This window comes from Psittacula echo (genome assembly GCF_963264785.1).
Source record: "Psittacula echo genome assembly, chromosome: 7".
Taxonomy (NCBI): domain Eukaryota; kingdom Metazoa; phylum Chordata; class Aves; order Psittaciformes; family Psittacidae; genus Psittacula; species Psittacula echo.
Genome location: NC_137740.1, coordinates 55,626,785 through 55,647,792, shown reverse-complemented (window position 1 = coordinate 55,647,792; position 21,008 = coordinate 55,626,785). Strand labels below are relative to the sequence as shown.

The following is a 21,008-nucleotide window of genomic DNA, read 5'->3' as shown; positions in this document are numbered from 1 at the left end:
TACTTTGGAGATGCTTTGGAAGCAAACTCTTCTCAAGCTACAACTGTTTTCTGATGTGGGTCAGGGCTCCATGCAAAGCATCCCAGTGATCTGTTGCCATCCATCAAATGTGTGTGGTAAGAAGGTGTTTCTGCATCCATTTGACCCTTCAATTAATGGTTCAGATCCTCAGGCAGGCAAAACTCCGACTGAAACCAAGGAATTCGGTCGGAAACCCAGCCTGAAACCTGCAGCATCTGCAGGGAGGAGCGAACCAAACCGGTCCCTGTCAGTGCAAAGGGGTTACAAAGGAGGTGCCGAGCAGAGCAGTGGCACTGCCGGTCCCCGACAGTAGGTGACACCGCGACACCAGCCACTGCTGGGACTGCGGTGCTATCCCAGTGAGCTACAGCTCCTGGATCCTGTGCTCTCTTTCTATAGCATCTCTCCATACGGATGCCTTCCCAAGCTCCAGGTGAAAGCTGGGTGCTATCAAAGGCAGGTTTGCTGTGACTCAATAGCCTTACCTGCTCTGGTGCTGTGTGAAGGATCCAAGAGGCAGCACTCGCCTGCTTAGCAGGAGCATTTGGGGATGGAGCGCTACCTGCCTACAGCTTTTTATCACGGTGTTTTATTAACAGCACTCTGTGCTGCTGGCCTGGTCTCCCCAAGGGCATTGCTGTGCCTGGGCTGTCACTCACCTCAGCTGTGTTTTCTGCCCATCAGTGACAGTACATCCTGTACTTCTGGATGTCTTCCTTGGGGTTGCACAAGGCTCCAGTGTCAGTATCACCGGGTGCTCTCAATAAAGGGAGCAGCACAAGCAGCCTCCACTGGACACACATAACCAGGAGTCCCTTCACTTTCCCCAGCACCCAGCCTGGGGAAACAAGCCCCACATCCCCCCAGATTCCCATCAGCTTGTCAGCTCCCCTCTCTATACAAGGGGCCGACGGCAGCACTGCTTCATAAAAGGCCTTTGCTCTGAGCAGCACAATCTGCTAGCAGGAGACACAAGAAATCTGGCCTCAAAGTACTGCTTTAAGCCAGCTAACTCTGAACCTGATGTGTACTGAATCCAGGTAACATTAACTGGGTTTAACTTGCTCCTTACATCCATGAAGACAAGCTAAATAGATGGGAATCTCTGCAGCTGATGCAAGCGCATCCACATGAGGGTTTGCATCAGTAAACCATAGAGCTCTGACAGAGTGCTGCAGCATAAGCCTCCTGTGGGCCTTCCAGTCATTCAGATGCTTTGTCTCCAGGCCTTCCTGGACATCACCAACATACACACACGCTCTCCAGAGCAAGTGGGTTTTTCCTTTGTAGAGCTCTAACCTGATTTACAAGCACTGCTGCTGGAAAGCCATACATCTCTCTGTATCAAGAGTTTCACCTCACACTAGTTTCTTCTTAGCAGCAATGAAAACCAATAGAAGATGCCCATATGATATAATTGTATGCCATAAAAGATGCCCATATGATATGCCTGTATGTACTAATGACATGTAACTACTCAATGACACAGCTCCCACTTACTGAAGCTGCACAGCCTTAGTAACATAGGAGGAGCAGCCACAGTTAGGGGACAACTGCCTTGTCCCTTGTTCTTCCAGGGCAGTATAACTATCTCTGCCTGCCTTGGCCACATGTTAGGTTTGCCCTCCGGGATCTGCTCATGTACATTACCCAGCTGAGAGACTTTCTGCTGGCGCTGGTTCAACCAGATTCCTCTCACTGCTTTGGAAGGCCTCTGAGGTCAAGCTGAGCAAGAGCAAAGTTGTTTTCTCAGACAGTTCTGTCTTTGTCCTCCTTCCAGAAAGGTTTGCTGCTGGTGAAATGCTTCCAGTTTCCCATCGGGCTCACATTAGAATTCCTACTGTTCTCTGCTGACTGCTCAGTTACACTCCAAGTCTTCCTGCAATTCAGCTATCTGAGAACCCAGGTCACTGTTTCGGTCAGAGCTGCTTCCTCCTCCACCTTCACCTCTCAGCTCTTCTTCCTCTGTGCTTCTCAGGCTGCAGGCTCAGTACATCCCTCCTGCTCCATGCACCCTATCTCAGCTCCTGTCATGGTTTTCCTCCCTGCATTACAGACAACAGCCACGACCCGGGGTTAAGTCACACAGTTCCTGCCAGAAGCTTTTCCTTGCTGCCTACAGTTCAGAAAAGCATCTCAGTGTCCTGGCTCTCCAGGTCATGGAGCCATGGGAGCTTCATGGGGTGGCAGGGCAGGACCCAGCAAGCAGGATGTGTCCCACCACCCCAGACAGGGAGCAGGGCAGGCCAGAAGGCACCAGGCACCTTCCCAGGGCTGGGCCAGGACATCAGGAATCACTGTGACCATAAGTGGAGGCTTTGTGGATTGGTGGGATCACTTCCCATCCTGCTTCCTCCACTGTGGCAGCAAAGCAGCCCTGACATCTCTCCTGGGTCCTTAAACAGCAGTTGTTGACAAGTTCTGTGCATGGACGGGAAAAGCCACCCAGCACATCTCATCCATTCACACACATTCCACGTAACAGACTGATTCTTTACACCATCCCTCCTGCTGCTTGTGTCAAGGTTGGTGATGCACCCAGAGTCATCACTGCCTCACCACCCACCCCAAACACACAGCTTCTGGGTGCTTTGCTAGTCCACTAACACGCTGCTCCTCAGGGTCGGTGCCCCCACCTCAAGCATTGTCAGCAGCAACGTCCATTGGATTGCCTTCTGCCACCACAGCACCAGTGCCCCATCACAGCACCTATACTGCACTGGGACAGCTGCTGCACACTTACATCTACCCCGTTCTATATAAGCCTTCACATCTTCAACCTCCCTGCATTTCCAAGGGCAGGAAGGACCTTACCTCTCGCAATTCATCTGTTGAGTGCTGTGTAATAAAAGCCAGTTCCTCAAGGAGTCTGCTCTACAGGCCTGCCCATGCAGAGATCTCCTTTAATAATTCCTCAGGCTGTCAGATTTGTGTTGTGTTGGTTCTACCTACAGAATGTTTCTGTGTCTTTCCTCCTCCTCTCTGGTTTTAATGTGATGGCACACACAGGCTGTGCTGTGAACAAGTGAAAATGCATGTTCAGACTTCGATAGGAACCACTGACAGGCTCTGGGTTTTATGATTCAAAGGTATTTATAATTCAGCAGGAGGCTTTCAAAGTGCATACATATGTACATACATCCTCCTTTTCCTTTGATTTAGTACTTTCCCTGCTTTTCAGAGAAAGTAGCTGCTCATCACACACCTGAACCATCACTTTCAAAGAACTGGGAGCCTGGTAATATTTGCATTGCTGTTCCCTTTTCCTACTCGCCTGTTTTCCACGTCACATTCCAAGGAGTCTGTTTTGAATTCCTTCTTCTATTCTTTAAAGACTCCTGGACATCTTTCTTTCGCTCCTGCTGCATTACCTGTATCCCCTTACTGATGTCTGGAGTCCTACTCTCTCTTTCCATAGTCCAAAGTCACTGTAAACTAGGTCTGACCTCTCTGTTCTTTAATCGCATTAGAGACATCTGATCCGTCTTTATAGATGTAGGTAACTGCACTGTGCTGCCATCCTAACTACCCCTTTTCCATATGCCTTTTCTAATAAAGGCTTGCAGTAATGCACCTGAAAAAGAACTGTCCACTAGACCTCATTCCCTGCCATTTACAGACAATTCCCATTAGCCTCTTTTTCCCTTGTGTCCCAAAAAACTCCATCAGGAGGACTTTTCTGGGCTTGCTCTCCTTACAGGTGGGCATCTCAACAGGCCTGAAGAAAGTCATTCCCAGTGTCCAACAGCAACAGGACAAAGGAAAAAACCCAAACCCATATTTGCCTTTCATAAAGCAAAACAAACCCATAAACACAGCAACTCCAATCACTTGATCTGGCTTCCATCACCTCATCTATTCCACTCCTGCCTGCGGGAGTCCAGCTCACTCCTGACCACCTTTGCTTCCCCACTGGGTGCCCAAAGCCCATGATGTCCCACAACTTTCTCATTCCAAAGGGTCTTTCCCAGATCTCAAAACCAGCCTGTTGCTCTGGAATGATACCCTGTCCCTGAGCAGGCCCCAGGCCAACCCTGATGCTACATTGCCTGGCAAGGCAAGGGGAATCTTGGGCACCCTTCGCTGTACCATGGACAAATCCAGCACACAGGGTGGAGGGAAGGCTGAGGATGGTCTAAAAACCTCTGCAGCTTCCTGTATTCCAGTTCCCAGTGTAAGAAGCTGGCATGGTCTGGGACTGCCTGGGATGCTTGCGTCAATAACACAGCCCCTGGCTGCCTCTGTACTTGCCATTGTTCCAGTGGACTTGCCATGAATCCATAGGGAGGGGAAGGAACTGTCCTGAGCCACACTTACACCATGGGTGTGCCTTGTGGGCTGTGGGTTTCCAGGAGCTGTAATCCTCATGCCATGATAGCTGCCACATTAGGACTCCTGTTCCAGCCAGGGAGAGCTGCTCAGGAAGAAGGTTTCCCCATGCCGAGCCCTCACTATCTCTCCTCCTGGCCTCTCACACATAGCACTGGAGCCCATCACACTGAGCCTCAATGGCTGAGCTGAGCGATTGCCCTGGAGAAGGGGCCAGAAAGAGCACAGAATGGATTTCATTCTGCAGCCAAGGACATCCCATTATCTCCAGAGCACAGCACCACTCCATCCTTTTTCTTCTAAGTATATAACCAAAAGCAGTGCACTGCGGAAAACTTGGTTGCTGCTTTTATAATCATCAAGATAAAGAGAAAAATGTGCAGGACTGTTCTTATAGCAGGGCTGCTCGAACGACTGCTCATCCAGGGCTGCTTTTGAGCCACATTATTTGAGGAGTCCCTTTACCCCATGCTGCCAGCACTTGGAAGGGTGGTTCTGATAGCCTGCAGGTACCCGTTTTTGTCACTTTGGCCAAGCACAAACCTCATCAGAGGAGAGCAGCATTTCTCCCTGCTGAAACACTCTTCACTATGTGCAGAGCTGCAGCACAGCAGCTGGAACCTCGAGCAGCTGGATAAAGCCACATGCCACTTGATAAAGCCACATGCTTTCTGTGTGCTCACTGCTGTCACTTGGGCTGCACCTGGCATCCCTCTGTGGGATGTCTCCAGTCCATTCCCTGGCTTGAGGGCAGCTGGGGAGTCCCAGTTGACAGCACCATAGGCCTGTGTAAGCATAGTGCTCTTAGGAACTGCCCTAAGCAGTTAGGAAAGGGATGTCTAGCCTTAAAAACCAGATGTGGACTCTTACATCTACATGTGGGAGGCATCAGAGCTGCCTCACAGACCTTCTAGGAGGAGCAGCGATGTGGCTTCTCACAGCCACATCCCTGCTCCACAGCACAGGCAGATGGAACACAAGCACCCAGGATACAGCCCTGGGATTAGAGACACTGCTGGCACCATGCATGGGTCCTAGTGGCAGCTCCCAAACCACCATGAGTGAGTCTGACATGCTTTACCATTGCATTACTATTGCAACCACTGTGTCTTCCTGTTCTGAGCCTACCTACATCCTCGAGATGAGAAAGGAAAATGCCACTCAACAGTCAGATATCCATTTCCTTGGATCCTGTCTCTGCTTCCAGACTTACATGTGCCCAAGTAATTCGCAGTCATGTCTAGGTTTTGCATTGCCACTAACTCCATTAGTAAATGGATTTCTCCTCCCACGGAGTTACTGCAGCTGCTGATGTCTTGCCAGTTAATTTCTCATATATTTCCTTTCAGATCTGAATCTAATTAGTGAGCAAACGTAATGAGGCACAGTAGGAACTAAAAAGGCAGATAAAAGCTGACACAGATCAGATGCCTCTTTCAGCCACTGCAACACCAACAGAGTGTGTGGGTAAACATCAGATGGATGAGAGAAGCCAGGACATGGACCAACAATTCACCAGGATTTGATCATCAGCTACTTACACGGGGGGCTTGAAACCCCCTGCCCTCAGGGCATCAGCATTTCTCTGAGCTTCCCAGTGTTGTGCAGCCCAAGGAAGACATTGAGAAGGAAAGCATAGGATAGTGTGGGGAGCAATGGTTGAAGGAAGACCAGCAGCAATGACCATCCTAAGGGAGCATGCACACGCACACACAGAGTTCCCCTTCACCTCCAGTCAGACACTGTGTCTATCTCCGAGGCTGCTCAATCTGTTACACACACCTTCATCCGTTAGTGCCTCTCAGCACTGCAGCACACACACCCCAAGCACACTGTGCCCAAGAGATGCTAACTTTCTTCATCAACACCACCACAAGCTTATAACTGTTCCCTCCATTTTCTGCTCAGGCTCCCTATAAGAAATGAAAGCCAAAGCCCTTATACTCAATGCAGCCAGTGGCAGGGACTCAGGGACTGCAGAAAGCAATGAAAGGCTATAGGAAAGAGCCTGTGAATGAGAGGTGGGATCCACAGATAGGGGAAGAAAGTGTCCAGCAGCAAGGACGTGAGATCCAGAAGAAGATGGAGACCTAAAGCTCACCATGAGAGCACAACTACCTCCACAGAAACACTCACCAGACACTAAGGGACCATGTACATGGGCTACACCATGTCCTGCAGGACAGAGAGCTTGATGCCCAGCTGCAGTGAAGCCATTTGAACACAGCACTGATCTGAAGCCAATGCCTTACACCTGCCCCTTTGGCTTTCTGATTGAACCTGCATCAACACAGCTGGTCCTATATCTTGCCCTAGTACAGAATAAGCAATACCACAGCCCCCAATGCCTTTAGTGCAAAATCCCTTGTTCCTTGTAAGACTTATTGTGGAGTATATGAGAAGGAAAATGTGTGCACTACTCATGTTCATGGTAGAAGCATATAGCACTTCAAACCCTACTCGTCCTCTTCCTTGCTTCTAAGGCTCAAAGTCCTGCATACATTTCACATATTACATTTCAATATACATTTTCAATATACATTTCAAGGCCAGGTTGGATGGACATAGGTGACACGGTTTAGTGTGTGGTGTTCCTGCCCATGACGGGGGGCTGGAACTGAATGATCTTGAGGTCCTTTCCTACCCAAACTATTCTCTGATTGTAAATCACAGAATGTGCACGTAAATACACGTAAATGTGCACATAAATAAATGCACGTCTTTATCCCAGGTGGTTTTCCCTAAGGAGTGCACTGCAGCAGGTGCTCCAGTGGGCACAGGTCCCTTTGTGCAACCCAGAGGTGATGAAGGACAATTAAGTGATGACAGTCACCCCACTGCCGACCTGCTGCCTGCAAACCATGCTCCTGCCCCTTATGCCTTGCACTGCCAGGCTACCAGCACGGCTGGACCTCTTGGGTACCGTCAGCTGTGGTTTAATGACAGGAAATAAGGCATAAAATGTTTATTCACAGAGGTTTTATTTGTGTGTTTTCAACTCTCCCTTGCTGGTCTCCAGGGTGAGCGGAGCCTGCAGTTTACGTCTTGCTAAAGAAGTGAAAACATGCATTTTTTTACACAAGTGGTTTTATTACCTCAGTTTGCCAGATATTTTAGTAAGTGTTAGGAAAATAAGCAAATGAAACCTCCCACTGGTTGTGTTATAAATAGACCAGACTCTCAGAGCCCTTCGGTCACTTGCAATTTGTTTCGCAAAAAAACCAAGCTGCCTTTCAGTTCTGATGCTCTTCCTGAGTAATGAAGGAGGAGGAAGGCACAACCCTTTGGTCCTGATTTGTACTTTGCTATTTAGATTCCCCTTCTTCCTTCTGTGTGACTTTGGCAGCTGACAGAGATATCTTCTTCTCTGTGCACCAAGGGAGAGGCTTGCGTGAGATGTCCCCAGCATCCCTTGGTCCCCATGGCCAAGCCCTCCTCCGGCTGCCGCCCGTGTCCCTGGTCCCTCTGTGCATTGTTTCACACCTGTGCTATCCCCAGCCTCATCCAAGCTGAATTTCCTACAAGCACTGTGTACTGTAGGCTTTGCAGGAGGCTTTTCTTTCCAGCTCAGGGGTGGAGGGAAGATGATGCTGTCAATCCCATTTGCCTTCAAGGCTTTCTCACAGTCCCTCAGGGAGCTAAAAGGAAACGACTGTTTATTAACAGAGGACCCAAACACAGAAGAGCTGCAGGAAGCAATCAGAGTGAGGCGTTCACTGGGTGAGCCATGGTAATCCTGCCTAAAGTACTGGTTTTGCAGGAAAAAGAAGCTGAAAGCAGGAAAAAGCACCGAGGAACTGCCAGGGAAAGAGAGCACTTCCTCATCTGACCTGAGAACTGCTCACTTTTATCAGCCTATGGATTCAACACACCCATTAAGGTGATGTGATCCTGGGCTGCTTTTATGGCATTGTCTTTGGGTGCTCTGATTTGCTGAACGTTTGGATTACTGCTCGTGTACTTCTCATGTACTGTGCTCGCATGAGGCTTTCCTTTGTGCTCCTGCTCATGTACTCTGCTCACATGAGTTTTCCCTGGTCTTTGCCTTGTAACAGCAGCAATAATCCCCCTTTCTCCATTTCCTGGAGGAAGCACCTTGACCAGTGGAGGAGGCAGCAAGGTGAGGGTGCCCCTGGTACCCTTGGCACCATAACCCTATCTCCAACCCTGACCCTAAGCCCTCCAGATGTGCCTCTGGATGGACCCGAGCCTGGAGGTGGATGGCAGAAAACAGTGGCCATTGAAGGAACCAGAAATAAAGCTGGAGAGAGGAAGTTCAAAACTAGCCCAGCTTTTCCTGTACGTCTGGGTTATTTATTTAGCTCATTGCTGCTGTTTGTGGATTGAGGAATTATCCTTTTTTCCCCTCAATGACAGAGGGATGAGGAAAGGGAGAAGCTTTGGGGAACAGGCAAGGGGATAAAAATCTCTTTCAATCCAAATGGAGGGGAGAAAGAGAAGGATTTAAGAGGAATGATGGCAAGGATAAGAGCTTCCCCTGGGTACTTGTCAGATTTTAACTCTGAACAAAGAGCAGAAACAGAGAACAGCAGAAAAACCCCCTTCCTCTTCCACCCTGGCTGTCATCTCTGGTGTTTACAGTGGGTCCCTGTAGCTCTCCCCAGTTCACACCCTGGCACTGGGATTGTTGTGCTCCCCATAGCCAGGTGTCCTGGGTTCAGCAGTAGCAGTCAGTTTTTCTCCTTCTTAGTAGCTGTTGCAGCACTGTGTTTTTGACTTTCGGCCTGGGAACGGAGCTGATAACAGTGATGTTTAGACTGACCAAGGACTTTGTGAGTCTCATGCTCTGCCAGGGAGGAGGGGAAGCCGGGAGGAAGCAGAGACAGGACACCTGACCCAAACTAGCCAAAGAGGTATTCCATACCACAGCACGTCATGCCCAGGATGTAGAACTGAGAGTTCCCGGAAGGGCTGGAACTCTGCTGGGGTGGGGTCAAGGTACCGGTTGGTGAGCGGTTGTGTTCTCTTCCTTGTTATTTCCTTTATCATTATTATTATTGGTGGTAGTGATTTGTGTTATACCTTAGTTATTAAACTGTTCTTATCTCAACCCGTGGGAGTTGCATTCTTTTGATTCTCCTCCCCGTCCTTCCAGAAGCGGAGGTAAGAAAGGTGGGGGGGGAAGTGGACTGCGTGGTTCTGATTTACAGCCGGGGCTTAAACCACGACACCAGGGACAACCAGAAACCACACATCTGCTGCCTTGGAACTCACTCAGTGCCCTGTTCAGCCTGGGGAGCCAGGGGAGCCTGTCTCCCATCACTGAGATGAGCCACCACAGTGTGAACACATCATCTGTGCTGCTGTTAATGTATAAAGAGTAGAGAAGGAGCTGAGGTTATCTTTACACCAGGAATGGAACTACATTTCCTAACACAGTGTGTCAGATTAGTTACTATCTGGTGTATACGCAACTACCACTTGGATCAGATCAGGATCTGTCACACGTAGGAGGTGGAAAGACCCCCTTACCAATACTGCTTTCTGCATTACTGCACATGGAGTTGAGAGAGGGATTTTCAGGGACTTCTGCTGAGACACAGAGCTAGAACAGGCTATTCCAGCATTGGGCTTCACCTGAGGATCTCGGAGTGTTGTATATCAGCTTGATAAACTCATTTAAATGCCCCCCCATGTCAAAAGTGGGGATGGAGATGGCAGAGAGTCATAAGGTGTAATAAATCTGGCATCTATTGAGTTACCTGTGCACCCATGGCAAGTAATACATCACAGACCCAAAAACAAAGTGCTGGGGGACACCATGTTATTAAACCCCAGGGAATCAGTCCCGATGGTTGGAAGGCAGCCAAAGCATCCAAGGCACATGTACAGATGGGATCAAAACCCAGCGGGAGAGCTGCAGGACCAGTAGCAGCACAGCATCTATGGAATTCACTTCAAAGGCTCCTAAAGTTGGAAACACCCTTTATCCAATGAGAGATGGTTTAATGCGGGATGCCCTCGGAGGCCTGAAGCACAACCCTGCACTTCAGAGCATCAGAAGAGGGACAAACAGCAGTAAATGAGGTTGCAGATCCCATCAGCACTGATCCTGATTATATTTACTCCTGGCACATCAGCTTCCCGAAGTTACTCTTTGCAGGGGGAACTGCTTTGCCCTGTTCTGGACTTGTAAGAATCTCTTTTAGGCTCTAGCTGTAGCCAACCACTTGTTCCTAAGGCTAACCTCGCACTGAAATTCTGTGCCTCTTTAAGTACTCTCTTCTCTCTGCTTACAGCAAAGAAACAGGATGCTTTGCCAAAATATGTTACTAAATAAATAGAGCTGCAGGCAGTCTCCACATGACCCCACTGGCAAAAGGCACTTGAATTCCATTTTAACTCAGCAAAATATCATCACTTATTTACCGCAGCCCGTAAAATTTATGTGACAAAATACCTCTGACAGACAGCTCAGCAGCCCTCTTATTCCAGCAATGTAAGAGCACAGCAGACAAGTCAGCCCTAAATCAGCTCAGTGCATGTGGCAGCCCTACATTCCCTTGCCTGCTCTATCTGGTTCCAGCTGCCTGAAGTAGCTCAGGGTTCACCTTGAGCATAAGCTAATTGCCACACTGTAAAGGGACATGGCCTGTTTGGCCTGTCGACATTGGTTTAGAAGGAAGCACAATCTTGCCATTACTATTCTCAATGTCACTGCCACCTTGCTACATCAAAGGTGCTGCTGGATGTGCTACCCAGACCCCCCAGTTTAGGTGCAACTTCATAAGGCTTGGCAGCAGAGGAAACGGTGGGCTGATAAAATAGTGCTTTATAACAGGATGGTTTGAGCTTGCCTGCAGTGTAGGTGTTTCACTCCATGCCCTGGGATCCCACACCTTGCCAGAGCTGGGAATCTGGCCCTGGCCAAAAGCCACCACTGGCCATGGTGATTGCACTCCTTGTATTTGTTTTCCCATTGGAAGCACAGCCTCTGGCACACTCAGTCTTTTCTCAGCCTGGGACACATGGAGGAAGCTCTGCTCTGTAAACCAGCCCCATTTCAGCCTGTTCACCTGCAGACAGCCCATGTTTACCTGCCTGAGCCAAAGCCATGAGCCACAGCCCAGTCACAACACAGCTTATTTCATATCCAGACAGCGACAAAAACACAGCTTCTCTGCCAGCACAAGCCTTTGCCTGTGGGCCATTGCTCCCATGTGGCTCATGGGGATGGAGGCAGCAGTGGGGAAGACCTGCACCCTTGGCATGAAAAAGAAGAGAAACAGAAACTGCTTCATCTTCATCTGAATCTTTAGAGCTTCATGTTCTCGTTCCAAAGGAGGACAGACATGCAGTTGTCTTCCCATCGCCCACACTATCAAATGCAATATATGAAGTCATACAAGCAAACCGTCACAGTCATTGAGAATTCCCGGTAGCTATTTGAAGGACAAACTGGCCCTGGCTTACTGGCAAGCAGATGATATAGCTGCTGGCACTTGGAGACCCCAGGGAGGGGTTTCTCAGGACATGGTCAACTCCTGCTCCCCAGCACACATATTTGGGAATCTGACAGGTTTGTTGGAGCTCACTTTACTGGGACCATGAACTTCTCCTGCCACCAGCGCACTCATAGAATCATAGACTGGTTTGGCTTGGAAAGGACCTTAAGATCATCCAGTTCCAACCCCCTGCTATGGGCAGGGACACTTCTCACTAGACCACGACGCCCAAGGCTCTGTCCAACCTGGCGTTGAGCAGTGTCAGGGATGGAGCAGCCACAGCTTCTCTGGGCAACCTGTGCCAGCGCCTCAGCACCTTCACAGTAAAGAGCATCTTCCTTATATCTAACCTGAACTTCCCCTGTTTCAGTTTGAACCCATCACCCCGTGTCCTATCTCTACAGCCCCTGATGAAGAGTTCCTCTCCAGCATCCAATCCGCTCCATAAACAGGTCGCATCTGCTCCAGCTCCGTGTTCTCATTGCCCCGGGGATTGCTGCGGCAGCGTTGCCCGCTCCTCCACCCCGGTGGTCTCTCCGGAGAGGCTGGTGGGAAGGAGCGGGGCTGCGAGGGGTGGCCCAGCTGCATCTTCGCAGGGAGCAGCCTGGGGTCCAAGAGCAGGCGCTGTCAGCACGGCTCCCTCTGCTCCTGCCTGAAGCCTGCCGTGCCCCAGGGGCAGCGTGTCCCTGGTGCCAGCTCCCTGCCAGGGCTCATCCAGAGGCAAAGCTGCCTCCGGCTGCTGTGCTTATTGCTCCCCTCTCGAACACAGTGACCAGAGAGGAGCATTGCTCTGTCTCATCAGGACAGCGTTGTCTTGGTATAAAAACCCTAAACTGAAACATATGATAGCTTCCAACTTATATAGGGAAACAAGGAACAATTCTTGTGCCAGATGCAGGCAGCACATGCCCATTGCCTTTGGTTGGGAGATTTATAGGGGGTTACGTCAGATGCAAGGGCTAACATCATTAATTCGCTTAGCAGTGCAGGGTAAGGCAACCCCCGCGAGCCCTGGCACAGCACAGGGATCAGAGCAGGGGAGCTGCTCCCACTGGGACAGCTTCTTTTTTGGCTGCTGGAGCACAGGAAGCGAGACTATGCAGCTATAAATCCTGTCGAGTCTCATGATCTTGTTTCAAGTATATTTTCTTGATTTCCCTCCCAAGGGAATCAAACCCAAAAGATGGTTATGTCTGATCTTCAGGTAACCCAGGAACAAAACGCTCCCCAAACAAATAATCACATTGCAGCCTGACAACGTTCGTTATTACAAAAGAGCATTTTATTTCCATTTCTTCTGGGTGTACTATATTGCAGCGTAATACTACACAGGTCTATCAGATCAAGAGTCTTGCGATAGAATTAAGGAGTTTGTTCACTTGGTCAAATTCCAAAGGTTTTCCTTGGCATTCTTACAGGATTCATCACCACTTAAGCACATGAATTATTGGAAGTGCTAGAAATGTGGCATGAGACTTGGAGCAGGTGCTTTCCAATCAGAATTTGCGTTAGCTGCTGGGCTGGCTGGATGCAAAAATACCCATCCTAACTCTGACAAAAGGGGAGATGCATATCTCCATATTTTGATCACAAAGCAGATTTGGTTTTCAGGCTTAATGTACTATTTAAGGTTGCCTTCTTATTTTTTGATGCACTCTTTGTCGTCTCTTCTTCCATTACCAAGGAAGATTTGTGTTATTTTTGAGCAATTATGTAAAATGCCTTGCTTATATCCTGGAATTGCACTTGTTAGGCACCAGCTTAATGTACGTAGTTACATAAACCCTGTTTATATATAAACCGTGCCTAAAGTATTATCCAGAAAATGCCCCAAGTCAAATACTGTAGGTGACAGAAAAGTCCAGTATGTGTTGCATGTGACTGTACATATAAGCAGTAAATGAATCACTGAGTAAATATGGCAGTTGCACATATTTTCCTGGATGTCATACAGAGCTAGGAAACAATTTCTGAGCTGACACACCTCTAAAACACTGCAGCATGGGTTTGGAAAATACACCCCACAGACCAGACAGGAAGAAGTGTAGAAAAGTCAGCAGCGCAGCTACCTGAGTTGGTTTCATTAAGTTGAAGCAATCAACAGTAATGTGATAGTTTATCATTCGCTGCAAGCCTGAGGGCTGTCTGCCCACAGAAGCCATGCTGCCCAGCCCTGCAGAAGATAAAGCAGCACAGCCTTCCAAGCACATGGCTTGGCAAGATGATAGGGCTGACCTTGCAGCTCAGCACCTCCAGAGTGACTTGTCTCACCTTCTCCTTGGCCAGACCCTGGCTGCAGAGTCCTGTTCCTTTGCTTCTCGCAGCCTTGTGTCCATCTGATCCTTTGGAGAGCTGATCAAGCAGAAAAAGAGTCCCTTTCTTAAACCAGCTTAGTTTTCCCACTGGATTCACAAGATATTTATCCTGTGGAGGGATCAGACCAGCACCAGACCAGTAAAGGTAAAAAAAGAAGCAGCTGGAACATACTGGCAGGAATAGGGAGCATGGGAGGAGGAAAAACCTGCCCCTTTTGGTGGCAGTGAGCTGTTAGTTCAACGAAGCTGTCTCAGTAGACCAACCATTGGAGATGATAGTTATTCCTGTGAAAGTGCTTAGACCGGTATAGTTTATTCCTTTCAATGTGAATAAAGATATGCCAGCACAAGGCACTTCATACTCACCTGTGTCCACAGGAGGGGTTGTACTGGTATGACTATAATCAGTAACAACCAAACCCCCCCACACCCCCTAAGTGGTGTATTTACAAAAATGGCATAGAACAGGTCTCCAACCTTCAGTTTTGCGGTGTGCATAACTTCCATTCAGAAAACAGACCACAAATTACACGTGAAACAACATTAGACACAAAATAAATCAGGGACTTAAAATGCTGCATCTAGGAATAGAAAGATTTCTTTAAAAAACCTTTAAATGTAATCCCATATTTCAAACGTAAGTCAGAGAACTATGCAGCTCCACTGATTACTTGGACATTTTAAACAGTTCACATTCATCAGGGACAAGCACTTTGGTTTACATAATTAGGTTAACATGAGCAATGGATCATTTCTCTTCCTCACATTACATCAAAGTGAAATATATTTGGAATACACATACTGCCGTGCTGTTCCAATACGTGCATTGCATACACAAGTAAGAGTAGCTCTCCTAACAGCTACAGCAGCTTTAGGTCTTTAAGAGAACTAAATCAAACCCCTTTAAAAAAGCTCGCTTTGATTCCTTCATGCCTGACCCATTTCTGGTTAATCAGGTGGATCTTCTCCAGAACGTAGCCAAGCACAGAAAATCAGGCTGACTCGGTCGTGTGGCAAGCCCTCATACCAGATTGCATAGCACACCCTGGATTAATGAGGAAACTCTCATTTCAGTCTGTCTCCCCACCTTTATAAGTCAGACTCTTAAAACAACAGCGTGCTTTTGTAGCAAGCTCAAGAACTCAGTTCAACTGTAGCCTCTGTTTTCTTGAGCTGTTGACTCTAAGGTGTTCTGCATGAAGCAGAAGGTTCAGCCAATATTCTCCAGATGGGACTGCCAGGCTTGAATCAGGGTTGGGTTGGTTTATCCTCTCTCTCAGTACAGTAATGAACCTCTGTGCTAAGCTGCCTTTTCAAGTGTCTGAAGGAGCTGTATTCCCATAACATGTTCCTTCAAGGTCTTCTGAAAACAACTGCCTTCAGTCACTAGTAGCCAGAGCGGCTTCCTGCGACGCAGCTGTAACTCTGCTGTGCTGTGTCAGTGACTGTTGTGAGCCTCTGGTCTCCCCTGTCAGCACAGAGCTCTTGTTTGCAGGCAGCCAGAGACAAAGTGCAAGGGCACGACCTCTCCATCTCTCCCACGTGCCATGAGGAAGAGTGTCCTGCATGGAAATCAGCCTTCCGCACTGCAGGTCACCTCCCCACCAGGTCCTATCCAGTTGTAGTTACACTGAACAGGAAGCAGAAACGCAGCACAGCCCAAATGCTGCTCCAGGCCCTGCTGCTGTCTGTCTGCAGCATCTGAGCCCTGGGAAGGTTGGGTCTGCAGGGCCCTGGCACTGCTCCACAAATCTAGAAGACCGTCCTTGCTGTGGCAGGGTGGAAGCCCACCAGAGAACGCAAGAGAAGAGATTCCAAGAGATTCTAAGAGATTCCAAGAGATTTTAAGATATTTTAAGAGAATCTAAGATAAGAGAATGTAAGAGAATACAAGAGAAAAGAATCTAAGAGAATCAAAGAAAAGAGAAGAGAAATTACAAGAGAAGAGGTTCTAAGAGAGTCTAAGAGATTCTAAGAGAAGAGCATTTAAGAGAATACAAGAGAAGAGATTCTGAGAGAATCTAAGAAATTCTAAGAGAATCTAAGAAAGGAGACTGTAAGAGAATACAAGAGAAGAGAAGAGAATCAAAGAGAATATAAGAGACTATAACAGTAGAGAAGAGAATCTAAGCGAAGAGAACATAGGAAAAGAGAATATCAGAGAATTGAAGAGATGAAAATATAGGGGATGTGAATATCAGAGAACATAAAAGAACAGAATCTAAGAGATTATAATAGTAGATAAGAGAATGTAAGAGAAAAGAATGCAATAGAAGGGAAGGGAATATAAGAAAAGAAAAGGGAAGAGACTAAGAGGAGACTCTAAGAGAATACAGGAGAATATAAGAGAAGAGAATGTAAGAGAAGGGAAGGGAATACAAAAGAAGAAAAGTGAAAAGACTAAGAGACTAAGAATATAAGAGAATACAGGAGAATATAAAAGAAGAGGAGAGAATGTAAGAGAAGAGAAGAGGAAAGAATGTAAGAGAAGAGGAGAGAATGTAAGAAAGGAGAAGAGAATGTAAGAGAAGGGAGAGGAATACAAAGAAAGAAAAGGACTCTAAATATAGAATCATAGAATAGTTAGGGTTCGAAAGGACCTTAAGATCATCTAGTCCCAACATCCCTGCCATGGACAGGGACACAATATAAGAGAATATAGGAGAATATAAAAGATCCTGGGCATCAGCCATGCAAGAAAAGACATGTGCCTCATGCAGTTAGAGCATAACGATGTGGCAGCTGCAGCCTCTGATGTAAGCTATTTCCCTACTGCTGCTTCCTGTAGTTCAGAGAGGTTTTCCTCAGGTGACAATTTCCTTCCAGGGTGCAGGCAGCGAGCAGTGAGCCTCTGTTGGGAAATCCAGACCTGAGCACACAAGAATTGGAGAGAGCTCTCAGCAGGAGTCACGTTAGTGCCTGTGAGTGCCCAAGATGCTTACATATCCCCCAGCAATTGTGTGTTTATCAGTTACTGACATCTAATATTGCAGGCTGTGCTCTTACCAACTGACCACAGGGAGGTTTGTGTTGCTTGCAGAGGCAAATAACTGCTTAACGAGGCATGTTCAGTTATGGTGTCCCTTCTGAAATCTCTGAAAGCTGCAGGGTTTCACCATTTCAGTCTCCTGTAAGAATGGCAAAAAACCATATTTCAAACTAAAAGGTTAAATTCTTTCCAAAGGGCATTGAAATTCAGTGACGTATACACAGAATCACCAGCTGAGAACTGTTCCTTCTGCAGGCCACATAGAGCCACTGTACACAGGATGGGGTCTGATAAAAGCTGATTTTTATCAGCCCATGAACTCACACTCTTCACATAACCAATTTCTTGCAGAACAGCCTGCAGCCAGTGTGACACAGACTCAGTAGCTACTACTTACATCTGATGGACCTCGCAGGGTGGCAGAATGCCTGCCCTGAGCAGGAGCCATCTCATGCAGCCCTTAATGGCAAGTACCTTGTTTTGCACTGGTGTTCCCTCTTTCAGGTGTGTCTGTCTGCTTTACATCCACAGAATCGTACTCTCTCCTGGAATGCACGAGCTTAAAATCAGGTTAATCCTTCCACCCCAAATTCCCCTTCCATGGAGGTGGACAGCTACATGCCTCACCCACTCACTTAGGATTTAAAACCTGCCTTTGGGATGCAGGAACTCAGAGTCAGCTCTTTTCCTCAGCTTTGAGCAGGAGCTCCAGGTTTGCAAGGCAGCTTAAAGGCTCAGAAACCTGCCCAGTTAGAACCAGAGCACGAGCATGTCCACCAAGTGACATCTGCTATGCCCTTTCAGGCCTTCACACCACTCCTCTGTCTCCCAAGCCAGCAGACCTGACAGAAGAACTTTTGCTCATGGGTTGTGCAGAGCTTTAGGTTTGGTTGCTGCAATCCCTGCCTAGCTCATAATCAAGCTAAGCGTAATCTTACCTCATTTGCACAGCGGGGCTTAAGGAATCCCACTGTCACAGGATGCCCTCACTATCTATGGGGGCTCTTCTCAGTGCTACTCCACCCCTCCATTCAAGATACCACAATTTAATAAAGACTGTCTGCCATGTCCTATTGGAAGTGTGCTTTGAGACATTTACACCTAAACTGGCGGAAGTCATTGCTAGACCACTCTCCATCATCTTTACCAAGTCTTGGGAAACGGGAGAGGTGCCTGAGGACTGGAGGAAAGCAAATGTCACTCCAGTCTTCAAAAAGGGCAAGAAGGAGGACCCGGGTAACTATAAACTGGTCAGCCTCACCTCCATCCCTGGGAAAGTGATGGAACACCTTATCCTTGGTGCCATCTTAAGGCATGTCAAGGATAGGAGGGTTATGAGGGGCAGTCAACATGGCTTTACCAAGGGGAAGTCATGCTTGACCAACCTCATAGCCTTTTATGAGGAAATAACACGGTGGATGGATGATGGCAGAGCGGTGGACGTGGTCTACCTTGACTTCAGCAAAGCATTTAACACAGTCTCCCACAGCATCCTCATAGCTAAATTGAGGAAGTGTGGCCTGGATGATCAGGTAGTGAGGTGGACCACGAACTGGCTGAAGGACAGAAGCCAGAGAGTTGTAGTCTATGGGGCGGAGTCCAGTTGGAGGCCTGTATCTAGTGGAGTGCCTCAAGGGTCAGTACTGGGACCAGTATTATTTAATATCTTCATCAATGATTTAGATGAGGGAATTGAGTGTACTGTCAGCAAGTTTGCTGATGACACTAAGCTGGGAGGAGTGGCTGACACGCCAGAAGGCTGTGCTGCCATCCAGCGAGACCTGGACAGGCTGGAGAGTTGGGCAGGGAATAACTTGATGAAATATAACAAGGGAAAGTGTAGAGTCCTGCATCTGGGCAGGAACAACCCCAGGTTCCAGTATAGGTTGGGGAACGACCTGTTAGAGAGCAGTGTAGGGGAGAGGGACCTGGGGGTCCTAGTGGACAGCAGGATGACCATGAGCCAACACTGTGCCCTTGTGGCCAAGAAGGCCAATGGCATCCTGGGGTGTATTAGAAGGGGGGTGGTCAGTAGGTCGAGAGAGGTCCTCCTTCCCCTCTACTCTGCCCTGGTGAGACCGCATCTGGGATATTGTGTCCAGTTCTGGGCCCCTCAGTTCAAGGACAGGGACCTGCTGGAGAGAGTCCAGCGCAGGGCAACGAAGATGATTAAGGGAGTGGAGCATCTCCCTTATGAGGAAAGGCTGAGGGAGCTGGGTCTCTATAGTTTGGAGAAGAGGAGACTGAGGGGTGACCTTATTAGTGTATATAAATATATAAAGGAGGAGTGTCATGAGGATGGAGCCAGGCTCTTCTCAATGGCAAATAATGGTAAGACAAGGGGTAATGGGTACAAACTGGAACACAAGAGGTTCCACTTAAACTTGAGAAGAAACTTCTTCTCAGTGAGGGTGACAGAACACTGGAACAGGCTGCCCAGGGGGGTTGTGGAGTCTCCTTCTCTGGAGACATTCAAAACCCACCTGGACACATTCCTATGTAACCTTATTTAGGTGTTCCTGCTCTGGCAGGGGGATTGGACTAGATGATCTTTTGAGGTCCCTTCCAATCTCTAACATACTGTGATACTGTGATACTGAGTAAACATAAAGCTTGACAAAGGCTGCATCCCAGTTAGAGGCTGGCTGAGAAGGCCAGCTTTGTAGACTCAAATTCACATTTGTGATGGGCAAAGTACATAGTTACTTAAAAACCCTTTTTTTTTTTTTTATAGGACATTCATCTATTAAGAGGTAGCATGTCTTTTCCTATTTCAGGTCTCAGAACATCACACAACATCTACACAACAGGACAAGGAATGTGCCCAGCAATTGCAGTATCACAAGTCTAGAACTTTATCACGATGTCTGCCTCATTCAATTTGCTCTGTATAATTTCATTTTCTTTTCTGGAGCGTTATTTAATGCCCTTGCCCTCTGGGTGTTCTTCTGCAAGATAAAGAAGTGGACAGAAACAAGGGTGTATGTAATCAGCTTAGTCTTTGCAGACTGTTTTGTCATCTGCACCTTGCCTTTCATGGCTTATTTGCTCTGGAATAAGTCAACCCAAGGTGAACTCTGCCAGTTTATAGAAACAATCTATTTCATCAACATGTTAGTGAGCATCTACATAATTTCATTCATCTCTATTGATTGATACATTGCTATAAAGCACCCCTTGAAAGCCAGGACCTTCAGGTCTCCATCAAAGGCAGCCCTTCTCTATGGGCTTCTGTGGGTCTCCATTATAACTAGTGCCACTGTACAGATTTGGCAGAGCCAACCCACCCTCTGCTTCCAGAAGGATACCACCATGCCTGCTGCTCTGAGCCTGCTTTTCATGTTCTTTTTTATTCTTCCATTAGTAATTCTGACTTCTTGCTTCACAGAAGTGATCAGGAGCTTCAAGAGATGCCTGAACAGCAATTCACCAGAGGAGAAATCAATCAAGAAAGCTGTTCACGTTATTTATGCTAATCTGATTGTATTTCTAGTATGTTTTCTGCCAGACTTCTTTGGGTTACTTGCCAGGTTCGTAATGGATAACATTGGAGATACCTGTTTCATGCTCCAGGTTATGAAGCACATCTCCTCCATGACAAGCTGTGGTGCAATATTTAACTGCTGCCTGGATAGTGTCTGCTACTACTTTGTGACCAGATTGTTCCATGAAGCCCTTCTACCACCCAAAACCAGCAGTGAAAAAACAGATCAAACCCACCCCTTGCAGACACACACTTGCTAAAGGAAAGAGCGATGTGGAAGGAGGGAGGCAAGAGGGATGAAAAACAGCACCCCTCAACATCAAGAGAAGACACATCTTCAGTGTTACTGGGATAACTGTTGCTCTTTCTCTCTGGAGAGATGATAGAATCATAGAATGGTTTGG

General features: G+C 47.7%; 1 protein-coding gene across 1 annotated transcript in view; it reads left to right on the top strand.

Annotated features, from left to right (window-relative positions):
- LOC308224288 (G-protein coupled receptor 35-like) overlaps positions 1–20,864 on the top strand; it is a gene marked incomplete at both ends in the record, with an annotated part of 36,097 nt that extends 15,233 nt beyond the window's left edge. Inside the window, 4 exon segments of the mRNA XM_080624043.1 lie at positions 1,225–1,292; positions 1,802–1,939; positions 19,878–20,273; positions 20,277–20,864. Coding sequence (XP_080480169.1) covers positions 1,225–1,292; positions 1,802–1,939; positions 19,878–20,273; positions 20,277–20,864 — 1,190 coding nt within the window.
- Positions 20,865–21,008: the final 144 nt, after the last annotated feature.